General features: G+C 47.7%; 1 protein-coding gene across 5 annotated transcripts in view; it reads right to left on the bottom strand.

Moving 5' to 3' along the window:
- SH3BP4 (SH3 domain binding protein 4) overlaps nucleotides 1-20,849 on the bottom strand; it is a 67,223-nt gene that overhangs the window by 6,049 nt on the left and 40,325 nt on the right. For all 5 annotated transcript variants that reach the window (XM_064515467.1, XM_064515465.1, XM_064515466.1 and 2 more), the window contains 2 exons: nucleotides 15,667-15,911; nucleotides 9,361-11,723 (listed from right to left, as the gene is read on the bottom strand). In XM_064515467.1, the coding sequence (XP_064371537.1) occupies nucleotides 9,361-11,723; nucleotides 15,667-15,784 (2,481 nt within the window). In that variant the 5' untranslated portion in view covers nucleotides 15,785-15,911. The remainder of the gene's footprint in view (nucleotides 1-9,360; nucleotides 11,724-15,666; nucleotides 15,912-20,849) is intronic.

Raw genomic sequence — 20,849 nt, 5'->3', positions numbered from 1 at the left:
TCCTGCTCTTCTGCTTGCACATGCTGGAGCTCGCTGCAGTTGCTCAGCTGCAGTTTTGTGTGCAATCTGCTGGCCCTGGTCGGAGTTGGACGCAGTTTGCTTCTCAGGGCTAAAACTGGTTGGGCGAAACACACCTCGCTTTGCTAGGAAAAGAGGCAAAAAGGTGTAAAGGTGGGGGGAAAGAGGAGGGAGAGGAGAACACCCATCTTCCTGGGAAACACGGGCTAAACCACCATGTCCAAGCAACTTGGGCCCTGGCGTCGTGGAGAGAGGCTTGCTCAACCCACTGCACGTTCAGGCACAGGCTGAGATAGGGGACGAGACATCTCCTGCTGCACGCGATCAGGACAAAATTCCCCCTTCTTAGAGGTCTCAGTGAGGGAAACGAGGGGCAGGAGCTTGTTACCCGTTTGGTGAAGGCGGTGGGAGAAAAAGCACAGAGGAACTGAGAGGAGGGGTGAGAAAGGCGACCCTCAGCGCTGCGAGGCTCAGCTGGCTTCCAGCGAACGGCAGCTCGGCCCCGTTGCGGCCGACCCGCTGCCTGTATCCGCACGCAAGCGTCTGGCCCTGTTTTGCAGACCGGTTAATCACCGACATACAAATGCCGAAAGGATCTGGTATTTAGCAAACAGTAGGGCAAGCAAACACTGCTGGCGAGCCACTCTTATCTCCTCCCGGAGCCAAAGTAGGTAGGAGGCAGCGACCGATTGCTCCCCGCAGTCACTTGAGCAGCCTGCTAATTGAATACGGAGCCAAATGACAGGCAGATGCTGAGCAGGATGATGGGGAAAAGCACCCGTCAACCAGTTCATGCAGTGCTCTCGGTAAAGCCCCAGCCTGCCTTGCTGCTGCCCAGAAAGGCTCCTTGGGACGTCGCTTGGCTGTGGACAGTCAAAATAAACTGAAATTCAGGGACTCAGAGACGCACGTTACAAAATGGTAACTAATAAGTTAATAAACGCATTTGACTAAACTGCTGTGGATTTCCCCCCCTGGATAACGAGGGGGATGATAGGTTTGAAGAGTCTTTTAAAAAGACAGCTTTCCTCTTGCTGGCCACTAGGAACAAACTGTAACTAACGGGTTAAAAGGGTTGGTGCAGGGGGGGTTAGTGCTGCAGAAGGCAGATGCTCTGGGTCTTTCTGCTGCTCACATTACACAAGAAAACGTCACTGAGTATAGCAACTGTGAGCCATGTTAACAGCACTATAGATTGACCTGAAGCAACAGGTTTGAGAGAGACAAATTGCTCCCTTCCGCTCAGCAGGTTAATTCTGAAACCTACAGACAACAATAGAAACACCTGCTGTGTTCACTTTGCCTCTGGTTATCTCACCTGGGAAGCCTCAGCAGCCAACTTATTTGCCGGTGTCTGTGCTGGGGGTAAAACACTGCCAGAACGGGGTGGCGAGGCGATACAAAGAGGAGGAAGAGCCATGGCACTTGCAGAGAGCGGGGTGGCAGAGAGGGCAGGGCTCGTCAGTGCGGCAGGCCGGCCTCCCCGCTGCGTTTCTGGGCTCTGCTTTCACCTCTGTGACAGCCCACAGCAGTGCAAGGCCCTGATGCAGGGTGCAGTTTTCGGCGATTTCCCCTGTTCAGCTCAGAGCTCAAGGACAAGCCGCGCAGGATCAGGCCCATCGGCACCTCTGCAGCAGAGGTCCCGGGAGCGTCCTTGCTTTGCCTGCCCCACTGCGGGAAGCTCTTCTGAACGGCAGAAACCAGGGCGCTGGGAGCATCGTGAGCACTGAAAGAGCCAGGTAAAACGAGGGAGAGCAGATGGTGGCAAAGCTGTGCAGCAACAGGGCTAAGAAAGAGTTGAACGGGCCCGGAGGCCCTTCAGGAGAGACCAGGCACACGGCCGTGGAGGGATGGGGCCTCTGCTCAGACGTCAAAGCCAAAGCAGGGAACTAGCGGTAACAGTGAAATATTTTTCATCCATACACAAAGGAACCTCCACAAAAGCCCACAGTGCAGCAGGGTCTTCTAGGGACAGCAAGGAGCAGCTTCAATCATCAAATGCAAACGTGCCAGACGATCCCTGGCCGGCTCACAATTCATTCCTTTTGCCATAGAAATACATAAATTACGAGCAGGCTTGGGGCTCTTTTGAAAGCCGTGACTAGCCCAGCTGGGATTAGCAGAGTTCACAATAGATTTAATCCTCCAGCAGGCGCTTTCGGGATTACGCTGTAATTTTTTTTCCATCCTCCTCACTCACCCTGCACAAACCTCCCAGGATAGCTGGATGCACACACCCGGCTTGTACAATTGCTCCCTTCCAGTTTCCCCTGGTACCCAGCTGCGTTCACTGCTGAGGCTTGACCTGTGCCATGCTGTTATTGCCACTGCTTTAAAGCTGTGTGTTGTCACTGCTCTCTGAAGTATGCATCAGCCCCAGAGAGCCTCTGAGCCCGCTCCACCAGATAAGCGTGCAACCTAGCAAAGAAGATGGTTTGATATTCAAATTCCATTTCAAAGTGGCGCAGAAGAACCTATACTTAAAATACATCCGGGGAGGTAGAATTTGCATTTCAGCTCTGAAATGCAGAATCCCATTTCCAATCCTCTCATCATGGAAAACAGCATCTAAGCAAACATGGCGCAGGGAGCCCTGAGGGTGTTTCGGCACAAAACTGAGGGAAAAGCTAACAAATGCTGGCTGTTCCGCGTGGTTTGGGGTTGATGATCCTGCGTGCATTTCCTGCACACCTCTTTGGCCCCCCAGTTTTGCTTATACGTATTAGCTTATACAAAAAGAAAGAAAAAACCAAAGGGAGTAGGCAGCTACAGAGACTGACTACACGTGTGGCTACCCTGGGCAGCCACTTCTACGCATGCACAGCAGCAGAAGACCAGTCACGGCACGCTTAACGCTTGCTTTTGCAAGCGCAGTTGTCCTGCCCCAACTCAGTGGCCATCAAGCCCTACTCCCTCGCACACACGCACGCATACAGTCTCCCATGGCCTAACTCTGGTCTTGACACACGCTTCTCTTGGCAGTTTGGTGAAGCCACTTGAACTTTCGGCAAATGTCTCCTTTTTCCCTGCCTTTGGCAAAACTGAGGGGTAAAAAACTTTCTTCTTTGCCCCGGCAGGGTAAAACGATGCAAAATTCATTTGCACCCACCAGGTGAAGCATAATAAGGAAGTCATTATGGAAATGGACTTTAATTAGTTAATGATTTCTTAAGCAGCATTTAACTTGGAAAGCACCCTGGAGAGCCCAAGCGTTATCGCACATTAATCAATGTCTGAAACTTTTGTAAGGTGGCGTTCAGCTTGGGGCAGGGGGAGGAGGAGACGTGGTTACAGTAAGTAGTAATATTCAGTGTCCTATTAACTGCCACAGGAATGCGTCAGAGGGCAGGGATTGGGATTTGAGTTAAAAGCTGAAGGAGGAGAGGAGGGTTTCAGGGAAGGTGCCTGGGGAGGCGTGCGTGGGGGAAGCAACCCTGCAGCAGAATTTTGCTGGAAGAGGCTGTGGCCCCATCCAGCAGCCCCCCACCAGCTCACATGTCACACACACCTCAAACAACTGTGCTACACATTCGCAATCTTCAGTGAAATCATTTCTGCCTAACACATTCAGGCACAGGCTCTGTGGGGCAGTCTCCTTGAACACGGTGCCCAAAAAAGGTCCTGGGGTGCTGAAGGCATCATTTCTTTTGAAACGACACTCAGGGCTGCACTCCCACTTGGAAAAGGTAGTGAATGCAACTGCATGAGACTTTTTTTTCACAAGAGCAACTTTACATGGGAGCAAGAGCAGAGACAGCAGTGATAAGGCACAGGAGTCTAACTCCTGTAATGAGGAACACGAGACCATTAAAGATTTCCTATCAATCCCAGAAAATAAAAGCAGGTCGCCTTATGCTGTCTGCAGGGCAAGCAGCTTGTACAAACACACTGCACAGGTGATTGCTTCAAGTTTCTTTGGCATAACCTTGCTCTGGACAGCCTGACTGTCGGGAGCTGGGTGGCAGAGTTTTCCCACACCACCAACAGCAGCTTGCCAGCTGTGTTTGGGGGAATACTTTCCTCTTGTCCTGAGCACACCACCTGGGCCAGGCCAGTGGAGGAATGAGGAGCAGAACACCACATTTCTGTAGCTTTCTCTTATTTGATAGGGGTGCAGGGCAAAAAAAGTTATTTAAGTTACACCTGTGAAAAGGCCCTGCTGGAAGCCACCTGCCTGTCCAAAGACAAGCTATGTCCTACAGAAAAATTCCCATCAACTTCAGTGAGGCACTTAGGTAAGTTCCTTACGGGAGCAATGTTCAGTGTCTATATCTGCAGGTGGGGATGTGCTCCCCTGAACGCAGAGAAAAGGCAGAAGATGGCTTCCACCTTGGACACCAAGTCAGCACTGCACAGGCACCGCGACCAGCCAGGAGATTGCTTCTGGATTCAGGAGCAATGGGGGACCAGCACAAGCAACTTTTGGCTGGCCTGCTTCACACATGCTAGTGCAAAGTCCAAGCAAAGTACATCCTGCACTGCAGGAGATTAAGGGGACCTAGAGCTATTCGGGCCCATCAGAAGCTGTTTGGGGGTCTGCACAAGCTATGGACAAGAAAACATCTTTATCCCTCCATTGCTTCAGAGCAGTGTCTTTTGGTAGGAAAAGGCAACACATCGATATCTGTGGTCACAGCAAAGGATGGAAAACAGACTGGGGGAATAAACAGCTTTTTCTGTACGAACTTCAATAGTCTGAAAGAGCAAAAGCTAAATAAGTTCTGCAATCTCTGCTAACATACCTAATGGCATTCCTAGGAGACCAATATTTCCCCCATAAGCAGCATTTTTTGGAAAGGATGAAAAATGCCAGGCTCTATAAAAAAACTATCAAAAATCCAGACAGAGAGAAATGCTGTGTCTCATCACACGTTTAACTCCAGCTCCAAAGGACCAGGTAGTACAGTCACCGTATGGCAAGTCTGGTCTTGTTTTTCAAATGAAACCTGGCATGTTTCCCTGTAGCAACTTGAGTATATTTGATTATGCTGTGGTAGGTGAGTAACATTTGCAAAAGCACCCAAAGGCTTTTTCCTACAAGCCCAAAACCTATGGGGTTTTTGCATGCTGAAAGCTTGTAAACTCTAATGGAGTTTCCTTCTGTCAGCTGGGCTGCAGTCACTGGCTGCGGGGGTGCTTTCTGCACATGTGGGAGAAACATACTGCCTTAAAGCTCTTCCATGGAGACACAGGCAAACACTTCTTTTCCCATCTGTAACAGCCAAAGAGAACACACAGCCAGTTGCTGGTGGCCCGGCTGGAACGAGTGTGGAGTGGAATCTGTGTGTTTGAGCTACTTTTGGAGAAAGCACCTCTTCCCCCATGGGAGCACAGCTTAGAAGCAAGGCTTACCTGTGAGCACAGCGGACGGCTAAAAGCTGAGCACAGTGCAAGCATCTCTGCCGACCTGAGCAGATAACACTGTGTGTAACGCTGTCAAAGGGCACAGCCTGCACAGCTCCCGCCAAGCACGCTACCCGGCCAAGTACAGCCTTCCTAAGCAGCAAGAGGCATAAGAACAGCTCAAAGCATCTTGCAAATTTGGGACTTTAATTATTATAGGATTTTTTAGTAAGGCAATCTGTGTGTTGTCTGCTTTTGATAGGCAGAGAGGAGAGGAGGGGTATAGATCTCTTTCTGATGTGATGACTAACTTCTGAGGAACGTTCTCCTCAGTTACCTTTACATACTGCTGCTAATGCTAGGTTAAAAAAAAAGAAAGAAAGAAAAAGTTAAACACAGATTATTTATTAACTAGTCATCACAACAGGGCATGCCATTCACTCAGGAGGCTCTTCTACACTTGGCTACTGGTGTATGCCTCTGCCAGCATGATTTTGTACAATCAACACTGAAGTCAGATAAGCCTGCTTACTATTCCCCTCCTTTGAAATGAGACATCCAGATTTAACATGAAATGGCCAGATCAGAGTTTAATCCAACTGACTCTTCTCACCAGCAGATGCCGGACAGCAAGCTACAAATCAAATCAGATTTTAACACAATAAAAAATATTACCGCTCATTTGTCATGCCCTGAAACACCTATTTCTTTTTTTTTTTTTTTTTTAAAGATCATGCTCGATCTAATTACTCTGGAAGCTAAGGAGGATTAGACAGCAGTGAGGGTTTTAGAAGAAGTGTTGTCTTCTGCCAGGAACAGGGCTCATCCTTTATCAAAGGGCTCAGACTCTCAAAGATCTCACACAGAATAGGAAACAGAGTCAATGTTCAGGGTTAATCGCCATTTGAATACGGAAAATAACACCTGCTCTGGGATTCTGCACTAGATGCATCCCTTTGGGAGCAGTATGTTTTTTAGGCAACTAATGGTTCTCCCCTTGAGTTAGCTGGGTTGTATCTAGAGAGCCTTATCTTTCTGTTCATCTACCCATTTAGGTCTGTCGCAGCTTTTCCATGACCTCCAGACTGCCTTTGATCCTTGCAGACAAGACACCATAACGCTTACAACAGTTTTGCAAAGCATTAAGGCAAACAGCTCAAAGCCCTTGAAGTATTTAGCAACAGAAGTATGTACTTCACCCTGTCCTTCGCTAAGCTATTGATTCAAGGAGCAAACCCTCCTTTGGAGGAACCACAGGGCTGTTTCCAAGGCCAGAAACCAGCCTCGACTGCAGCCTCTGCCAACTTACAGGGCGAAGAGGAGCTCGCTTCAGCCAGAAGAGAGAAGCTGTGGCTACACATGGCATGGGACACAGCTGTGCCTAAGGTGCACGGAGCCCACACTGCATATGGATTGGAGATGCAAACCACCACCCCAAGCTTCACCTGGAGGTGCAGCAGGCAAGTGCAGATGGCCTCAGCACAAAGCCCTTCCTAGCATGCTGCTGCGGGGAGATGGGGGCTACAGAGTCAGGTCCTACCCTGTGCTCCCCCTAAACCCTCCTGAATCCTCCTCCTACCTGCCCATTCCTTCAGGCGCAAGTAATGCCCATGCTCTGCTACAGGACTATTCGGGGCTGCGAGGACAACGTGGCTATACCAGTTGATCCCTTTTAAGCAGATCCCATCTCAGGAAGGTTTTCACTTACGGGCTGCTCGCTCTCTCTCAAACACAGCATCTGGCCATTGAGGATTTTAAACGGCTCCCTGAGACACACTGGCATTTTGGTTATGCCTTTTTTATTCAGCCTTTATAGACACCCTTCAGAAAAAATGGATGGAAACACGTTGCTCCATCCACAGTGCTGAGTCCAGTGTCCAGCCAGCCTGCTGCTGCCTTGAACGATGGGAGGAAAAAACCCACATTGCGCAGCAGTATTTTTCCCTCCTGGATCACCTTGGAGACTAAGAGACAACTGCATATGATGGCAAGAACCCCTAAAAAGCAGCAGCATTGGTGGCACTGCCTGGAGTCTGCAGATTACCGAAAGCCAAAGCTACGCTATCAGCCACAAATTGCTACTCGCGCAGCTCTCTCCTCTAATCTCTGTCTGGCCAGTTAAATGATTGCAGCCCAGCAGATCCTCGGCCTCTTGACACAGTGCCTGGCCTACAGTTTAGAGCAATCATGGTTTTGGGCCACTAAAATGGCTAATCACGCCAATCAACATCTGAAAAGAACAGGAGCCTGTCTGAAGAGGTGCAAGCCTCAGTGTTACAGCTCGCTGTAACACCACCTTCTCTCCTTTTTGCCATCTCCATCAGACTAGCATGAAGGTAGTTCCCTTCAAAAAGGGGCAAGAACCCAGCTGAATTGGAAGAAAGCTGGTCCGAGCCTGCCAGAACCAGCACAGAGGAACCAGCAATATCCTCCAGTAACTACAGCCTAAGCTTCTCAAATTCTCTGGGCTCCCCTGAGCAGTTCAACCCTGTATTTTGACATAATTACCCTAAATGAACATACAGAAAGACAGCTCCAGTGATCACCTTAATTGCAATGTAACAGGTGTGAGTCGCACCTTTCAGAAACTATTTTCCCATTTTCTACATTGACACCAAAAGTTAAACAGGGCTTCTTATAAAGAGGTATTAATTCTACTGCACTATTAGGCTGAGGAAATATATCCACAAGTAACCCCTTGAACATGCTAGACAGGATTTCCATGAGTAATGAATGGCTCCACACTCTTCATAATATCTTACACCTAATATTCAATCCTCAAAATTTGCCATTCTTATTAAACGGAAGCAGTGATATGAAATATTTCATTTAGCTGCAGTCCTTTTTACCTAGGTTACTCATTCATAATTTCATTTTGCATGCTGCATGTTCTTGCACTACTGCCTGTGCGTATCACTGCCAAGAGAAGCTTTTGCTAGTCCATAATTAAATTGGCATTTTAAAACACATGATTTGCTATAACCCAATTATCTGCTTCTGCAGGAGAGACTGTTAAAAGTCAAGAGCTGCAAATCTCTTCGAGACAGTAAGTCCTGTATTTTCCTTGGCTTATTTCCTATGAAATGTTAGAAATTGTCCTCATGAAGATGATTTCTCGTAAGAGACTTCCTAATGGCATCCCAGGGATTCTCACAGAAAGCATTTCCCCCCAGAGGCCTGCAGAAAGCCTTTTAAGGCATAAGGCAGACAGGCATTTTAGACAATTTGCAAACACGATCCACAGCTGAACACAAATTATCCTAACTCAAAGGTGTCCTTGGTTTAGATGTCACTCAAGAAGGATCAGACATCATTATATATATATTTTTTAAAAGAAACAATAATTTGAGGTTGCCTCATAAAGATGTAGCATCCATTCTTCATAGTAGCCATAAACCCTTCTCCAGCATGCTTTGCTCTACTTAGCGATGCAAAATCACGGGAATCAAGAGGTGGCTTGCCTACCACAGTATAGGAATAACTTTTATGCTTCTTGCCCTTTTCCAGTTTTCTGTGCTGTTATCAGTATTGCCATGACAGCCAAGGGCCCCATCACAGATATTGCTATCACATCTGGGATGAAGGGACTAGCAGCTTTCAGGTGATTCCTTGAAGCATGCCTCATTTATATACCACTGAGGACTGATATGTCGATGCCCACTTGAGTGCTCTAAAAATACTGGACCGAAATTACCACTGATGTTGAAAGGCTTCAGAACAGCTACCTTCCGAACCAGGCCTGCCTGCTCCCCCAGTACGATGTGTATGTATAGTATTTTGCGCAGCAGGGCCCTCATTCACAGACATCATATCATTAAAATTGCCAACATGTAACGGCAGGGCAGAATTTTCTACCTGGCTGTGCTGAGCAGCCTGCAGAAGACCTTAAAAATGCACTTCATTTTTGCATACTGAATTAGGAAATTTCCAGCTCCCGTTCATACTGATCCCTGAGTGCATCGCAGAGAATTAAGATGCCCCAGCAGACCTTGGACTCACCATCATCAGCTCTTTCTGGAAAGATTTCCTGTCCTTGTTCTCAGTGTTGTTGCAGTCTTCCTTCAGCTTCTCCAACACGGAGGCAACTCGCTCCGGCTCACTGTCCAGCTCTGCTCGGCAGAAAAATGTGAGTGGCAAGTTCAAATATCCCAGCGCATCAGCAAATGACCTCCAGCTGCTGAGGTTCTCCATGAGCAGAGTCCTCACTGAGGCATAAATATAGGTTAGAAATTTGCAGGGTCTCAGGATTTGCTCAAGCAACAGGCTGGTAGTGAGATCAGGCCCAGTGAAGTAGCTGGGCTTGACCTTCCCAACCACAAGCACATTTTTGGTGTGTACAAGGCCTATTTTCCCCTGGTAGTAGCCAATATACCACTCCTTTGTCCACAGCTGCCCTTTCAACCTGATCTTCTCCTCACTGAGGAGGGCTATGACATCTCCTTTCTTGTACTCCAGCAAATAGTGGTTCTTGTTTTGCCGCACCACAGTTTTCAGCAATTTGCCATACTTCAAGCTCAACACCGGTCGGTCCTGAAAAACCGGATACTTGGCTGTGGCAGCCAGAGGTGAAAGGATGATCTTTCCAACCTCATTCTTCTTGAGGAACCGTCTCTGCCCTGTGGGTTTGATGGCACTTTTAGGAGGTGGTTGTGGTGTCTGGACACAGAACTGGGTCAAAATAGCATCCTTGTCATCCTTGACCTGTATCCTCAGCGTGAAGTCTGAGAGCTCATTGGGATCGTGAGATGCAATGGGAAAGATAAGGCGGCTGACCTTGCCCAGCTTCATCTGGAAGCCTCGCACAATTTTGGCTTGCTCACTAGCTTTTACCTCATAGTTGGTCATGTTGGAGAACATGCAGATTTTGAGGTCCTGAGGTCGGGACAAAGTGAATTGATGTTTACCCCAAAGCTGCAGGGCGACGGGAGCAGGATTGTGAGTCTGTCGTGTGACCTCATTCACCAAGAGAGTCTTGGGCGCACATTCATGCCCAAACACAGCCACGACAGTTTTAAAGGAAGGATGGATGTGTTTTGGGCCATAGACGCCAACCGTGATCTTCTTGCTGATGTAATCCCAAACGGTGTAAGGGTAGAGGATGTTCTGCCCTTGGGCTACGGCTGCAATGTACATGCAAGGCTCCAGATTCTCCAGCTGGACTTGTATTGTGTCTCCATATGAATAGCTCGGCTGCATCAGCGTGTATGGTCCCTCCTTCATGTCACTCCGCAGGCACTGCAATCCCACCAAACTCTTGCTCATGATGTCATTCTTGACCTCTGCTGACACCTTCATCTCCAGAATGATGAAGGTTTTCACCTCCATATTGCTCAGTTTGATTTGCAGGACTGGGCTGATGGTGCTGCACTTGTCACTGTTCAGCTCCAGTGGTGGATCCAGCATCGCTTTCATGGAGATCTGCTGCGTTTCCCCAGGGCACACATGACCCTCTGGCACATGGATGCTGATGTTGGTGTCTGGAAGCTGAACAGCTCCACCAGAGCTATCCAGTTTGCAGACAATGTTGGTCTCCACGGGTTGCGTCTGACCCCAGCCAGGATTTTGACCAAGCAAATCCAAGTCATGGCAAGACCGGGCCAGCTTCCTATGATTCAGCCACGCGGTCCTAAAATCCTCCCGGCTCTGGAACTGCTCTGGGGTGGGAGACTTCAAACCACTGAAGAAACCTGATGACGTTGGGGTGTCCGACTTCGCTTGAAGAACAGACAGTTCAGACAAACTGTAGGAGCGTTTGCTCCTGAAGAAGGGATTGTCCCGTTTCACAGTCTGTTCCAGGTCCAGCCTGTTTGTGAACGGAAGCTCATCGAAAACGTTACCCATGCTGCTATTAGCAGCTGAACTGGAAACTGCTGAATTAGGAGCTCCTGTGTCAAAGAGCAGCAAGTCAACAGTAGCTTTGGAGTTAGATTCATTGTCAGAGCTGGGCACTGTTTGCAAATTCCCGTTCAGAAATGGGTTTGTCTGGACTCCATTCAAGAAAGGATTATTATTGTAGGTTTTGGCAGAGTTTATTTTCACGTCAGTCCATTCTCCAAGCAGGTCCAACTCCTTGACCCCCTCATCAGGGCTCTCCAGTAGATTGTCTATCATCCCACTGTCCGTTAAGGAAGAGTTGCGGTAGTTTACAGGCTGGACATAGGAGGAAGGGATGTAACCCATTTCCGTAGTGTTGTGAGCATACCACCACTCACCTCCTGATGTGTCTAAGACGTAGAGGTGGTCCCCCTTGGAGAACTTCAAAGTGGTGAAATTAGTTGGACAGTAATCTTTGATTGCTATTACTTCCTTTGCATTTCCAAAGGATGTAGGATTGTCAATCAACAAGGCACTAGGGGAAGGCACTGCAAAGTGAAGAAGAAAAATAGCAGTGTAAGCAATCAACAAGAGAGTCGTAAGTTATTTACAAGCATTTATTCCAGGTAAGCTACCCGTGCTACTTTAACCAGTAAGGCCAAGTTAGTTTTATACATATCTTTAGGCTTGAGAGACTATTTTCCCCCCTAAAACCTTTAAATAAAAATTCTCCCTCCACTGCTTTTGATGTGTCCGTATGGTGCAAGAGAGAATGTCTTCTCCAAAGAGATTGTAATCTAACAGGTCAGGCATCAAAGCAGCTGGGCAGAGGAGCAGGAGCCTAGACAGGAGAGGAAGCAATTTGTTACAGCCCCATAGTAGCAACACAGGTGCAGGAAAAGCAGCTCTCCTTCTGATACAGTCAAGTGTCTTAGCAACAAGATCATACAGCCTACCCTTTGATTTAGGGTCCCATGCAGCTGCTTCTGCAGAAGGCAGCGTTGGACAGCCTCTAAATTCACTGATAGGTTTTGCGCAAACCTATCAGGTTCTGCACAAAAAGGTGGGTTGGTGAGAGTTTTGAGGGAGTTGGAGTCAATTCTTACTATGACCCTGTTCTACCTGGCATATGTGGATTTAAGCTTCTAAAAGCAAGTGCTAAAATCACAGGCAGCCCCTTAAATTTTCACATTTGAAGTGACAGAAGTTAATTTAGGGTACACCACCTGGGGAAGATGTTATGTGGCCCAGGTGATCCTTCACAGACTTTATCCTACAAATTTGGTCAGTGGGATCTCACTGTCTTTGGCTGCCATTTTTTTTTTTTTAAATCACTGCTGTTTTGATTTTTGTGAAGAGTTAACTGTGCTGCTGAAGATGAACACCTGTTTTTCAAGCAGACTGCACAATAACCCAAGGCAATGTTTGCAGGCTAAGAATGTTTTCATCCTGCCATAATCCCTCTCCTGTATATTTTAAATGTCTTACATTTCACTGTCAGAAACCACTAAGGGCACCCACTAATGACACTTCATGCTCCCACTTTTTCATTTCATACTAGCCAAAAGCTCAGCATCTCTCTCCCCTTACCCTAACACATTTGTTTCTAAGCTCCTCAACAAATATTAACACCATTTGCAAAGAAAGCCATGTAGTCTGAGCCACCAGAAATAAGCACAGCATCTCCCTGCCCCAGTGCTGTTAAGGACTAAGCAGCATCCCCAACTTCCCTTTCAGCATGGTGCTTTCAGCAGTAAGTCCGGCTGAAAGTCATTTTGCCACTACTAACAGGTCCCAATTACAAACAAAATACCTCAGGAAAAACTACAGATGTTCAAGCTGTTACTGTATTTATTGTTTTTGGTCTCCCGTTAAGGACTTATTTCTTTTAAAAGCACTAGAAGCAAGAAGCAAGCTGCAGAAAATGTTACATCAGCATTCAAATGTTCGTTATCTTACTAGACAAACCTAAGAAAACAATACCTACAGGGGAGAGGAAAAAGAGCTGCATTTTCACAAATATGGGGCAGCAAGAGAACTAGGACAACACCTGTTTCAATAAGCTTGTTAGCTCTCTGGAGAGAAAATGGGAATATAAAAATTCATGTGGGAAGCCCCTAAAATCCTGGAGACAAATGGATGGCAGAATAGAGACTGCAACCGTACAGTCACCAATTGCAGGTAGTCTGGATTTTTTGAACATGTAAAATTACACAAACAAGGAGGACACTTGGAAGGTTAGGATGCCTGACAGCCTTACAAAACCTGGGAAGATATGACAAAAAAGTAGACCTTTAACAGCCATAGAGCAGTTCACGATGCCACTATGGAATTAAAAAGTAACTTAAGAAACAAGAGCAAAGAAAAGTCTTCAAATATAAGGACTTTAGGGCTCCAATATTGAAAAAAGAAGAGTTTGTACTCATACTAAATGACTGATTGTTCATCCACTTCCTGATTCTTCCCTCTCTCAGCAGGCAGTGAAAGTCATGAAGGTATTTACTCACTGTAAAATCATATTAAAAAAATCCCTGTTGAAACCTCCTTGTCACCCCACTAGGAAGTCACTATGAATCCAGTTATATATCTTGAGCCCTTTTCTGAGGAGAATCATCCCAGCAGAGGGGAGACTGGGTTACCAGCAAACCTTTCTCCAATACCTGATCTCCCAGGGATGCTCCAGGGTGCTATGACCAGTCCATGTGATGCCACTACTCAAGAAAGCAATACATCACAAAAAAGCAGCACCTGTCCTCAGTGTTTCAAAGAGGTTCCTTAGCTGAGGCCTTTTAGCCTTGCCAAGGTCCCATAATTTGCAGTGTTGATGTAAAGTCAAGGCAAAGCTCCTGAGGATGTTACATGTCCAGTGGGGATGCAGGTAACTGCCCCAGCACCACAAGAGGGGCTGGACGGACATGCACAGGTCCAGTTCTTGCACAGGAGCCACTGCCACAGTCCTCCTGTGGGAGGAAGGACAGGATGCATCCCTCCATGGCAATGCCAACATCATCCAGGCCTCGCTTCTCAAAAGCTGGGGCACAACGCTGCGCCTGCACGACTCCAGCCACGTCTCATGGCTTTCCTTGCCTACCTGAAGTGAGAACTGGTCTGAAATCCTGAATAAGTTTTGTCCCCCTCCCCTTTTTTTTTTAAATGAAGGGAAAAAAAATGGCAACATGCTTTTCAACAAAACTGGGAGCAAGTGGGAAAGACAGAATTCCACAATCTTTCTCTTTTTAATAACTTTTTTTCCCCTAATATTGGCTTTATCTGACATGAAGTTTTTCTTCTACCTGGAAAAAGATAGAGCTCCCCTCAATCCCTAGGAGATAATCTATAACCCAACTTTGAAATATCTACAGTGAAGAGCTGACAGGCCTCCAACCAGGAAAAGCACGTGGTTTCAACTGCAGCCCTGGTTAGGACAAAGATCTGGCTGCTGAAGGTCTGTAAAACCACGGAGACACGATTTCACTTCTGTTTTTTCCTTCCTTAACAGCTGATAGCCACTTCCTATGGAGGGGGCAGTGAAAGCACTCCGCACTTAGGACTTATTTTCTGTTTGCAATAAACAGAGACCTCACTCATCCTTATGAATTAATGTATTCTCCTTTGCTTAGCTTTAACCTACAGCTATAACAGCCATGCGCTACCTGAAGAAATAGATAAATCTGCTGCTTTTCAGTTTCACTGACTATCCCGTTGTTCTGATCTTGGAAAAAAAAGACAGTAAACAGGAAGGCGTATTATTCATCACTCCGTATCTCTGTCAGGTTGCCTTTTATTTGTCTCCCTTGTAAAATAATCCTCATGTTTTCCCTCCCTCTCTCTCCAGATATCACATGTGCCTCTGAACATACCCGGATTCATAGCGTGCAGCTATTAAAGGTGACTTGAACTGAACCAGCAACGTTGCACCCGGCTTTCAAGCATCCTTTTCCACATGTGCGCACATGCCACTCACACATATGTCCATGCTCTCCTGCATCCCATGCCCCACTTCGGGCTATGCCACACCAGGAAAAAGCGCAGCCCACGTTGGGGATGAGTGGGGTAATGCTGAAGCCTGGCCATGCAGATGCACGGGAGATATCCGGGAGATACATGAGGCTGTGCCAGGCTAGGTGAATGCACAACCAAAATGCTGCTGTGAAGTTGCAAGTTTGACACCCCCACCAAATTGCCACAGGCTTTGGGGCAGGAGCGGTTTCAGTCGAGGCACTTCCAAGGTTTGTCATCTCCCTGAAGTATCGAGCAAACTCTGCAGAGGTCCTGGGGATGCAGTTTCTTTCCTCCACCACAGCACGAAGTGTGATGATGGAGCATTTTCAGTCTTCCTGTTACTTTAGAGCAAACGGGCAAAGGACCATCCAACCCCACAAGTGACAGGAAGCTCAGCCTCAAATCAGACAGCTCGAATATTATGTGGTGCTCCCCCAACGCCCAGGAGGAACACGTAAGATGTGCCAGAAGCAGCCCCAGCCCCCTCACCTTTGACGTCGCTCAAGCTGCTTTCCGAGAACCCTTCGCTGAGGTCGATGAGGGTCCCCTCCGACTTGCACCGCGGCAGGCCGCTGGAGTTGGCCGCCCGGATCCTCTGAGCTGCCATCTTGAGCCCGCCTTACAGCGAGGGAGTGCTAGGCGGTCATGGCCTCCTCCGCGGCGGCGGCAGCACGCAAAGCTGGCTACAGGGATCCCGGTGTCCACGCGGCACCCTTACAGCCGGGGGAACCAGCCTGCAAATGAAAATGAAAGCCAAAACTTTACAGAAGGCCCCAGTTGCCAGTGCAATACCTACATCTTGTATGTGCAAACGATGGTCTGCTCCAGCTGGAGCGGAGAACGCGGACCCACAAGCACGGCACTGCGACGTATCTTGAAAGATGCGAATTAAATGCGTTCCACAGCTTCAGCCTCATGCTAACCTGGGAGCAATTCGCTTATCTTTTTGCTTATTTGCCCAGCCGTATGCTTCCTTTCTCTATTTGCTTATCGAAAAAGCACTGCTGGTAAAAAGGCATCTCTTCCCACGTGCGTGCCAACCCTACAGCGCTGATTCAGGAAAACTTTCTCATATTCTCCTTAAAGCATCAAGAAAGATTACCTGTGCTACACCTAACAAGCAAGGCACTGCATACAAATCACCAAAGGCTTTGGATATCATACACAGCCTGGTCTTGCATTACACTGCTGTTCACTAGCTCCCTTGTACAAAACCAGCCCTCTTTCCCCTAAGAGTTACTTGAGGGTATGTTGTTCCCTGGCTCATAAACTGGTCCTTCTTCCTATTTAGTAAGAATTCTGAACTTTAGGGTATTTTTACACTCCTGTAATACATATTTATAAAATGATAAAGTGCTCCCAGCTGGGGCCGGAGGCTGTGGGATCCCAGGACAGCGATTACCAAGTCAGCTTGTAGAGGGTTCACATGACCGGGTTTTGCATGGTAAATCAGGTCAGTGCTGCCTCCTGCCACAGTATCAGGATCTTCTGGAAAGAGCAGTGGTTCTTCCCGCTTGCTCCTTCCAGTGATCCCAAGCCAGGCAAGAGATATTCACAAGCACTTTGACACCTGCCTCCTCTGCAAGAGATATTCACAAGCACTTTGACACCTGCCTCCTCTGCCTCTAATCTCCTGTGCCTCGCAGGCAAAAAAAACTGCTGAGCCAAACATCTCATAGAAACTGTCTGCAAGGTGTCCACGGAGTGACTGATCCCAGAGGCAATAAACAGTCTGTGCATGCCGGTTTGCAAGCCAGCAAAAGAGGGGCCAAAGAAGCCCTTTCCCCAGTAACTCGTAAGTAACCCACAATGAACAAGAGATGCCAGTGAGTCCAGCACGGCGAGGAGCAGAAGCTGCCAATGCAGAGCACGGACACGTCCCCCACTGGCCTCCCCAACAAGACCAGCCAGAGATGCGGCCAGCCTTGGATGTCATCCACTGATACAAACCTCTGTCTGCAGTAAAGTGGATTTTCCTCTCTGTCTTGCAACTTCACACTGCCTTGGTCCTCCCTGCTCTCTTGCCCTTTTCCCATTTTGATTATATCCATCAAACCCAAAACATACATGGATTTCGAGGTGCTTGGAACGAATCCAGAAAATACCGGGGCACAGACCTGCTCTTCCAATAACTCAGAAATCTGTACAATGCTACTGAAGGGGACTCGATCTTCCTCCTCTGTAAAGTGGTCACGAGATCCAAGTAACAGGACGACGACAGCAAATACAAACCAACATTTTGTGGCTGTGGGTCTTCTGTCAGGAAGTTCCTTTGCAAACCGCTCGCTCCAGCGGGACACCAGACAGCACGGAGCAGGAAATACCGGCCACAGAGCGATCACATGCTAAGTGCAGCTCTCAGACCACACTCCAAACTCAACCCGTGGCCCCTCCAAAACCACAATGCCGTCATCATCTCAGCTGGCCATTAGGAGGAAGCACTGCAGTGGTATTTTTAGCTGGACCCGTCACATCACGTGGCTGGTAGGCTTGAGGTTTGAGGAGCTCAGAGCCGGCAGCTCACAAGAAGAGCTAGCTGCCCCCTGCCTATACTTGACCTGGGGCCCCCACCACATGCACACACAGTTCCCTGGGAGGCTCCTCCAAACCACCTCCAAATTACAACTCTGCATGCTAGCTCTGGTACCGTACAGATGCTAACAGGATCCCAAGGCAGCCTGCCAGCTCCAAATAGCTCCTCTGCTTGCTACCTGCCAAGTGGACCGGTCCAGCTCACGCTAATGCTCCTCAGCTCCTGGCAAGAAACAGTAAGACTAAACCTGCCTCTCCAGTATCTCCCTACAAAGTTTCCAGGCTCATAATAAGTTGCTGCCTGTTCCAGATGTCTATTTTCACCAGTCTGGGATTAACACAAGATATCCAAAGGGAGAGATGCCCCTCACCCTGCCATATTTTCCGTTTGGACCTTGCGCTTCCTCCTCCTTCAGCAGAGCCCCTTTGGTGGGCAGGAGCACACCGTCTCCGCATTCCGTGCTGATACCCCCCCTTCCCACCACGCCGCTGCGGATGACGGCGGGCAGATCCACCAGCCACTCTGGCACATTGGAGATGCCCTTTCTAAAGGGCACAAGAACACCATTAAAAACCAAGAACAGGTGGAGAGGGCTGAAACTTCCCCTCTCTTAATGACTATCTTGCTTTACTTGGCTGCTGCATGGATCTGGTACTGATATAAGGAGGAGGGATGGTAACAGGGGGAAGGCAAGTGTTTAACAGGATTGTTTTGGAAGGAGAAAAAATACAACAAAATAGGTTTGGGGGGTTTTGTGGAGTTTGTTTTGATTTTTTTTCCAGGAACACTTGCAGAAATGCTCTACAGGCTTAAACACCGTGGAAGAACAGCTGCACCAGTGCACCAGAGCCAAGAGAAAAATCAACCCCTTCCCCACTTGCTTGGAAAACATGGCAGGAGTTTGACCAGCAACCTAATGGCCTGGGGCTGATATAAGTGTAGCTAAGACCTCCTCTTGCATCACCCACGTGTCCTCTGGAGCTTTGGGGGTGACCAGAAAGGCTGGGGGCACGTGGGCAAGCAGCAGGCCCAGTGCCTCTCTGCTAGTGCAAGGCAAGGCTGCAGCACAGAGCCGCTGGGGCCTGAGCCACACTTTGCTAATTCAGTTTTTGCACCAGTGAGCAGGTATGAAGCCTAACTCCATTGCAGGTAATGTACCTGGCACCACCCTGGCTCTAGCCTGGCAAATCATACCTAAAAGCCCATCTGGGTTAGACTCCCTACAGATGTGCCAAACGCTGGCCTGCCTACAAACCACTAAAAGCCCTTAAAAATAAAGCCCCATGCAATTGAAAGTTATATCCAAATAAAATTCCTTGCCAAACTGCATGAATCCAGCAACCTGAAGAGCTTTTAATCTGTTCCTAACATTGTTTCCCCCTTCCCCCCACTAATGAGTACAATTTTCTTCCCCAATTGAAAATAAGTAACAAGCAGAAAATAACCCCCCAAACCAAATTCCTGAGATGGCAGAGCCTTGCTAGGAATATGAAGATAATGGAAACGTGAAGACAAGCGCGGTGCTCGGCTGCCAGTTGCCCTGGCTGCAGTTCACTGTTATTCAACCAGTGGGTTTCTCTGCGGGCAACGCGAGGAGGAGCAAGCCCTGAAGGACTGGAGTGCCCTTTTCTGGAATGCAGTAAAAGAAAATTTGCATTACAGGAAGGATAGTTTGAGCATGAGATACTTCAGCCTATTTGAGACACTTTTACAAGCCATCCTCGGCCGGTATGTCTGGAATGTAAGTTAATTGTAAGGATGCATGAGGTTTTTTGACAGAAAAACGGAATGGAGAGCTTCTGTGCAAACACTTTTCCCTCTGTGAAAATGTTGTTTCAGGTCCTGCCGAGGGCATTCCAGAGGGAGAGGACTTGGCAATCACAAACACAAAGAAACGGGCTTTGAGTCAAGACTGCGCTTATCGAAAAATACGGGCCAGGTAAGATAGAAGACTTGGAGAAAAGCAGCAACCATTAGCAACAACAACAAGCAACAACCATTTGGTGGGAAGTGAAGAATGGAGGAAAGATGCATCTGCTTGGCCAAAGCACGCTGTACCATCAACATAAATGTACCAAGTTTGCTGGAAGTTAGGCAAGCAAAGGCATAACTGTCCTCCTGTAGACAAGGAGGCTGTTTGGCAAAGAGGTTCCTATAGGCAATCCTCTGTGTACACCTCTCCTAACCAGAATAAAACCTCTGTAGGTAACGAGCGTAAAGCTCACTGCAGTATTCACAAACCGCTATCAAAAAGAGAGTATTAAAAAGCTACCAAAGATATCTACCAACTCAGGGCCCTGGCTGAGGAACCATGCTGGATCCTGTCAGTGGTTTAAAGGTTTTAGTCCCCTGCCTGCCCAGCTTGTGTCTGTGCAAAGCACGGACACAGGAGGCAAGATGTTATTTCTTATTAGTACAAATGACTATCCACAGGCACCCACAGTTTGTGATTACACATTGTCCAGATGGCATGCAAAGATCCTAATTTTTGCTGTCTCCCGCTACTCCCTGAATTGACCTTTCAGCAACTCGGTAGGATCTTGTAGGAGTTTTTCTTGCTTGCTGAGAAGAAACACTTGCGCCTCCCCAAAGTCACAGCCTGGCAGTCAGGTTGCAGGAGGGTTAAAGCCCAGATTCTCAGGCATCAGGTGTGAGTCATCACAGAAAAAGCTCAAGTGGTAAAGTTGTTCCAATTTTGGCAATACTTGCTAACAATCCTATTAAAAAAAAAACAAAAACCACTCAGCCTAAAGTTCATCCTTTTTTGGTGAGTATTACATGGAAGTTTTATTGAGCAAGAAGGAAACCAGTAACAGATTGGTGGTTTTCCTGTGAATCAGAGTGCAAGCCATGAATATATTTTTAAATACCTGCTTGGTAGTCCCATGTCTAATATATTTGATATCAATAATTACAGTTGTGTGCTGACAACTCTCTCAGACATACCCACAAGCCTCAGGGCTAACGGTTTGCAGTCACGTTCTCTCTCTCAGTATTTGTGTAACTACATGGGAAGCTTTATGTTAAAAGTCGGTGACAGATGTGATTGTGTGGAGAAACATCTGGAAAAATTATGTCTCACATGCATCCTAAAGCCTCAAAAGACAGCAAGAATGCACATCAAAATGACTGATTATGA

This window comes from Dromaius novaehollandiae, chromosome 7, assembly GCF_036370855.1.
Source record: "Dromaius novaehollandiae isolate bDroNov1 chromosome 7, bDroNov1.hap1, whole genome shotgun sequence".
NCBI classification, from domain to species: domain Eukaryota; kingdom Metazoa; phylum Chordata; class Aves; order Casuariiformes; family Dromaiidae; genus Dromaius; species Dromaius novaehollandiae.
The sequence above is the reverse complement of the archived record's forward strand: the minus strand, read 5'-3'. Positions and strand labels throughout refer to the sequence as shown.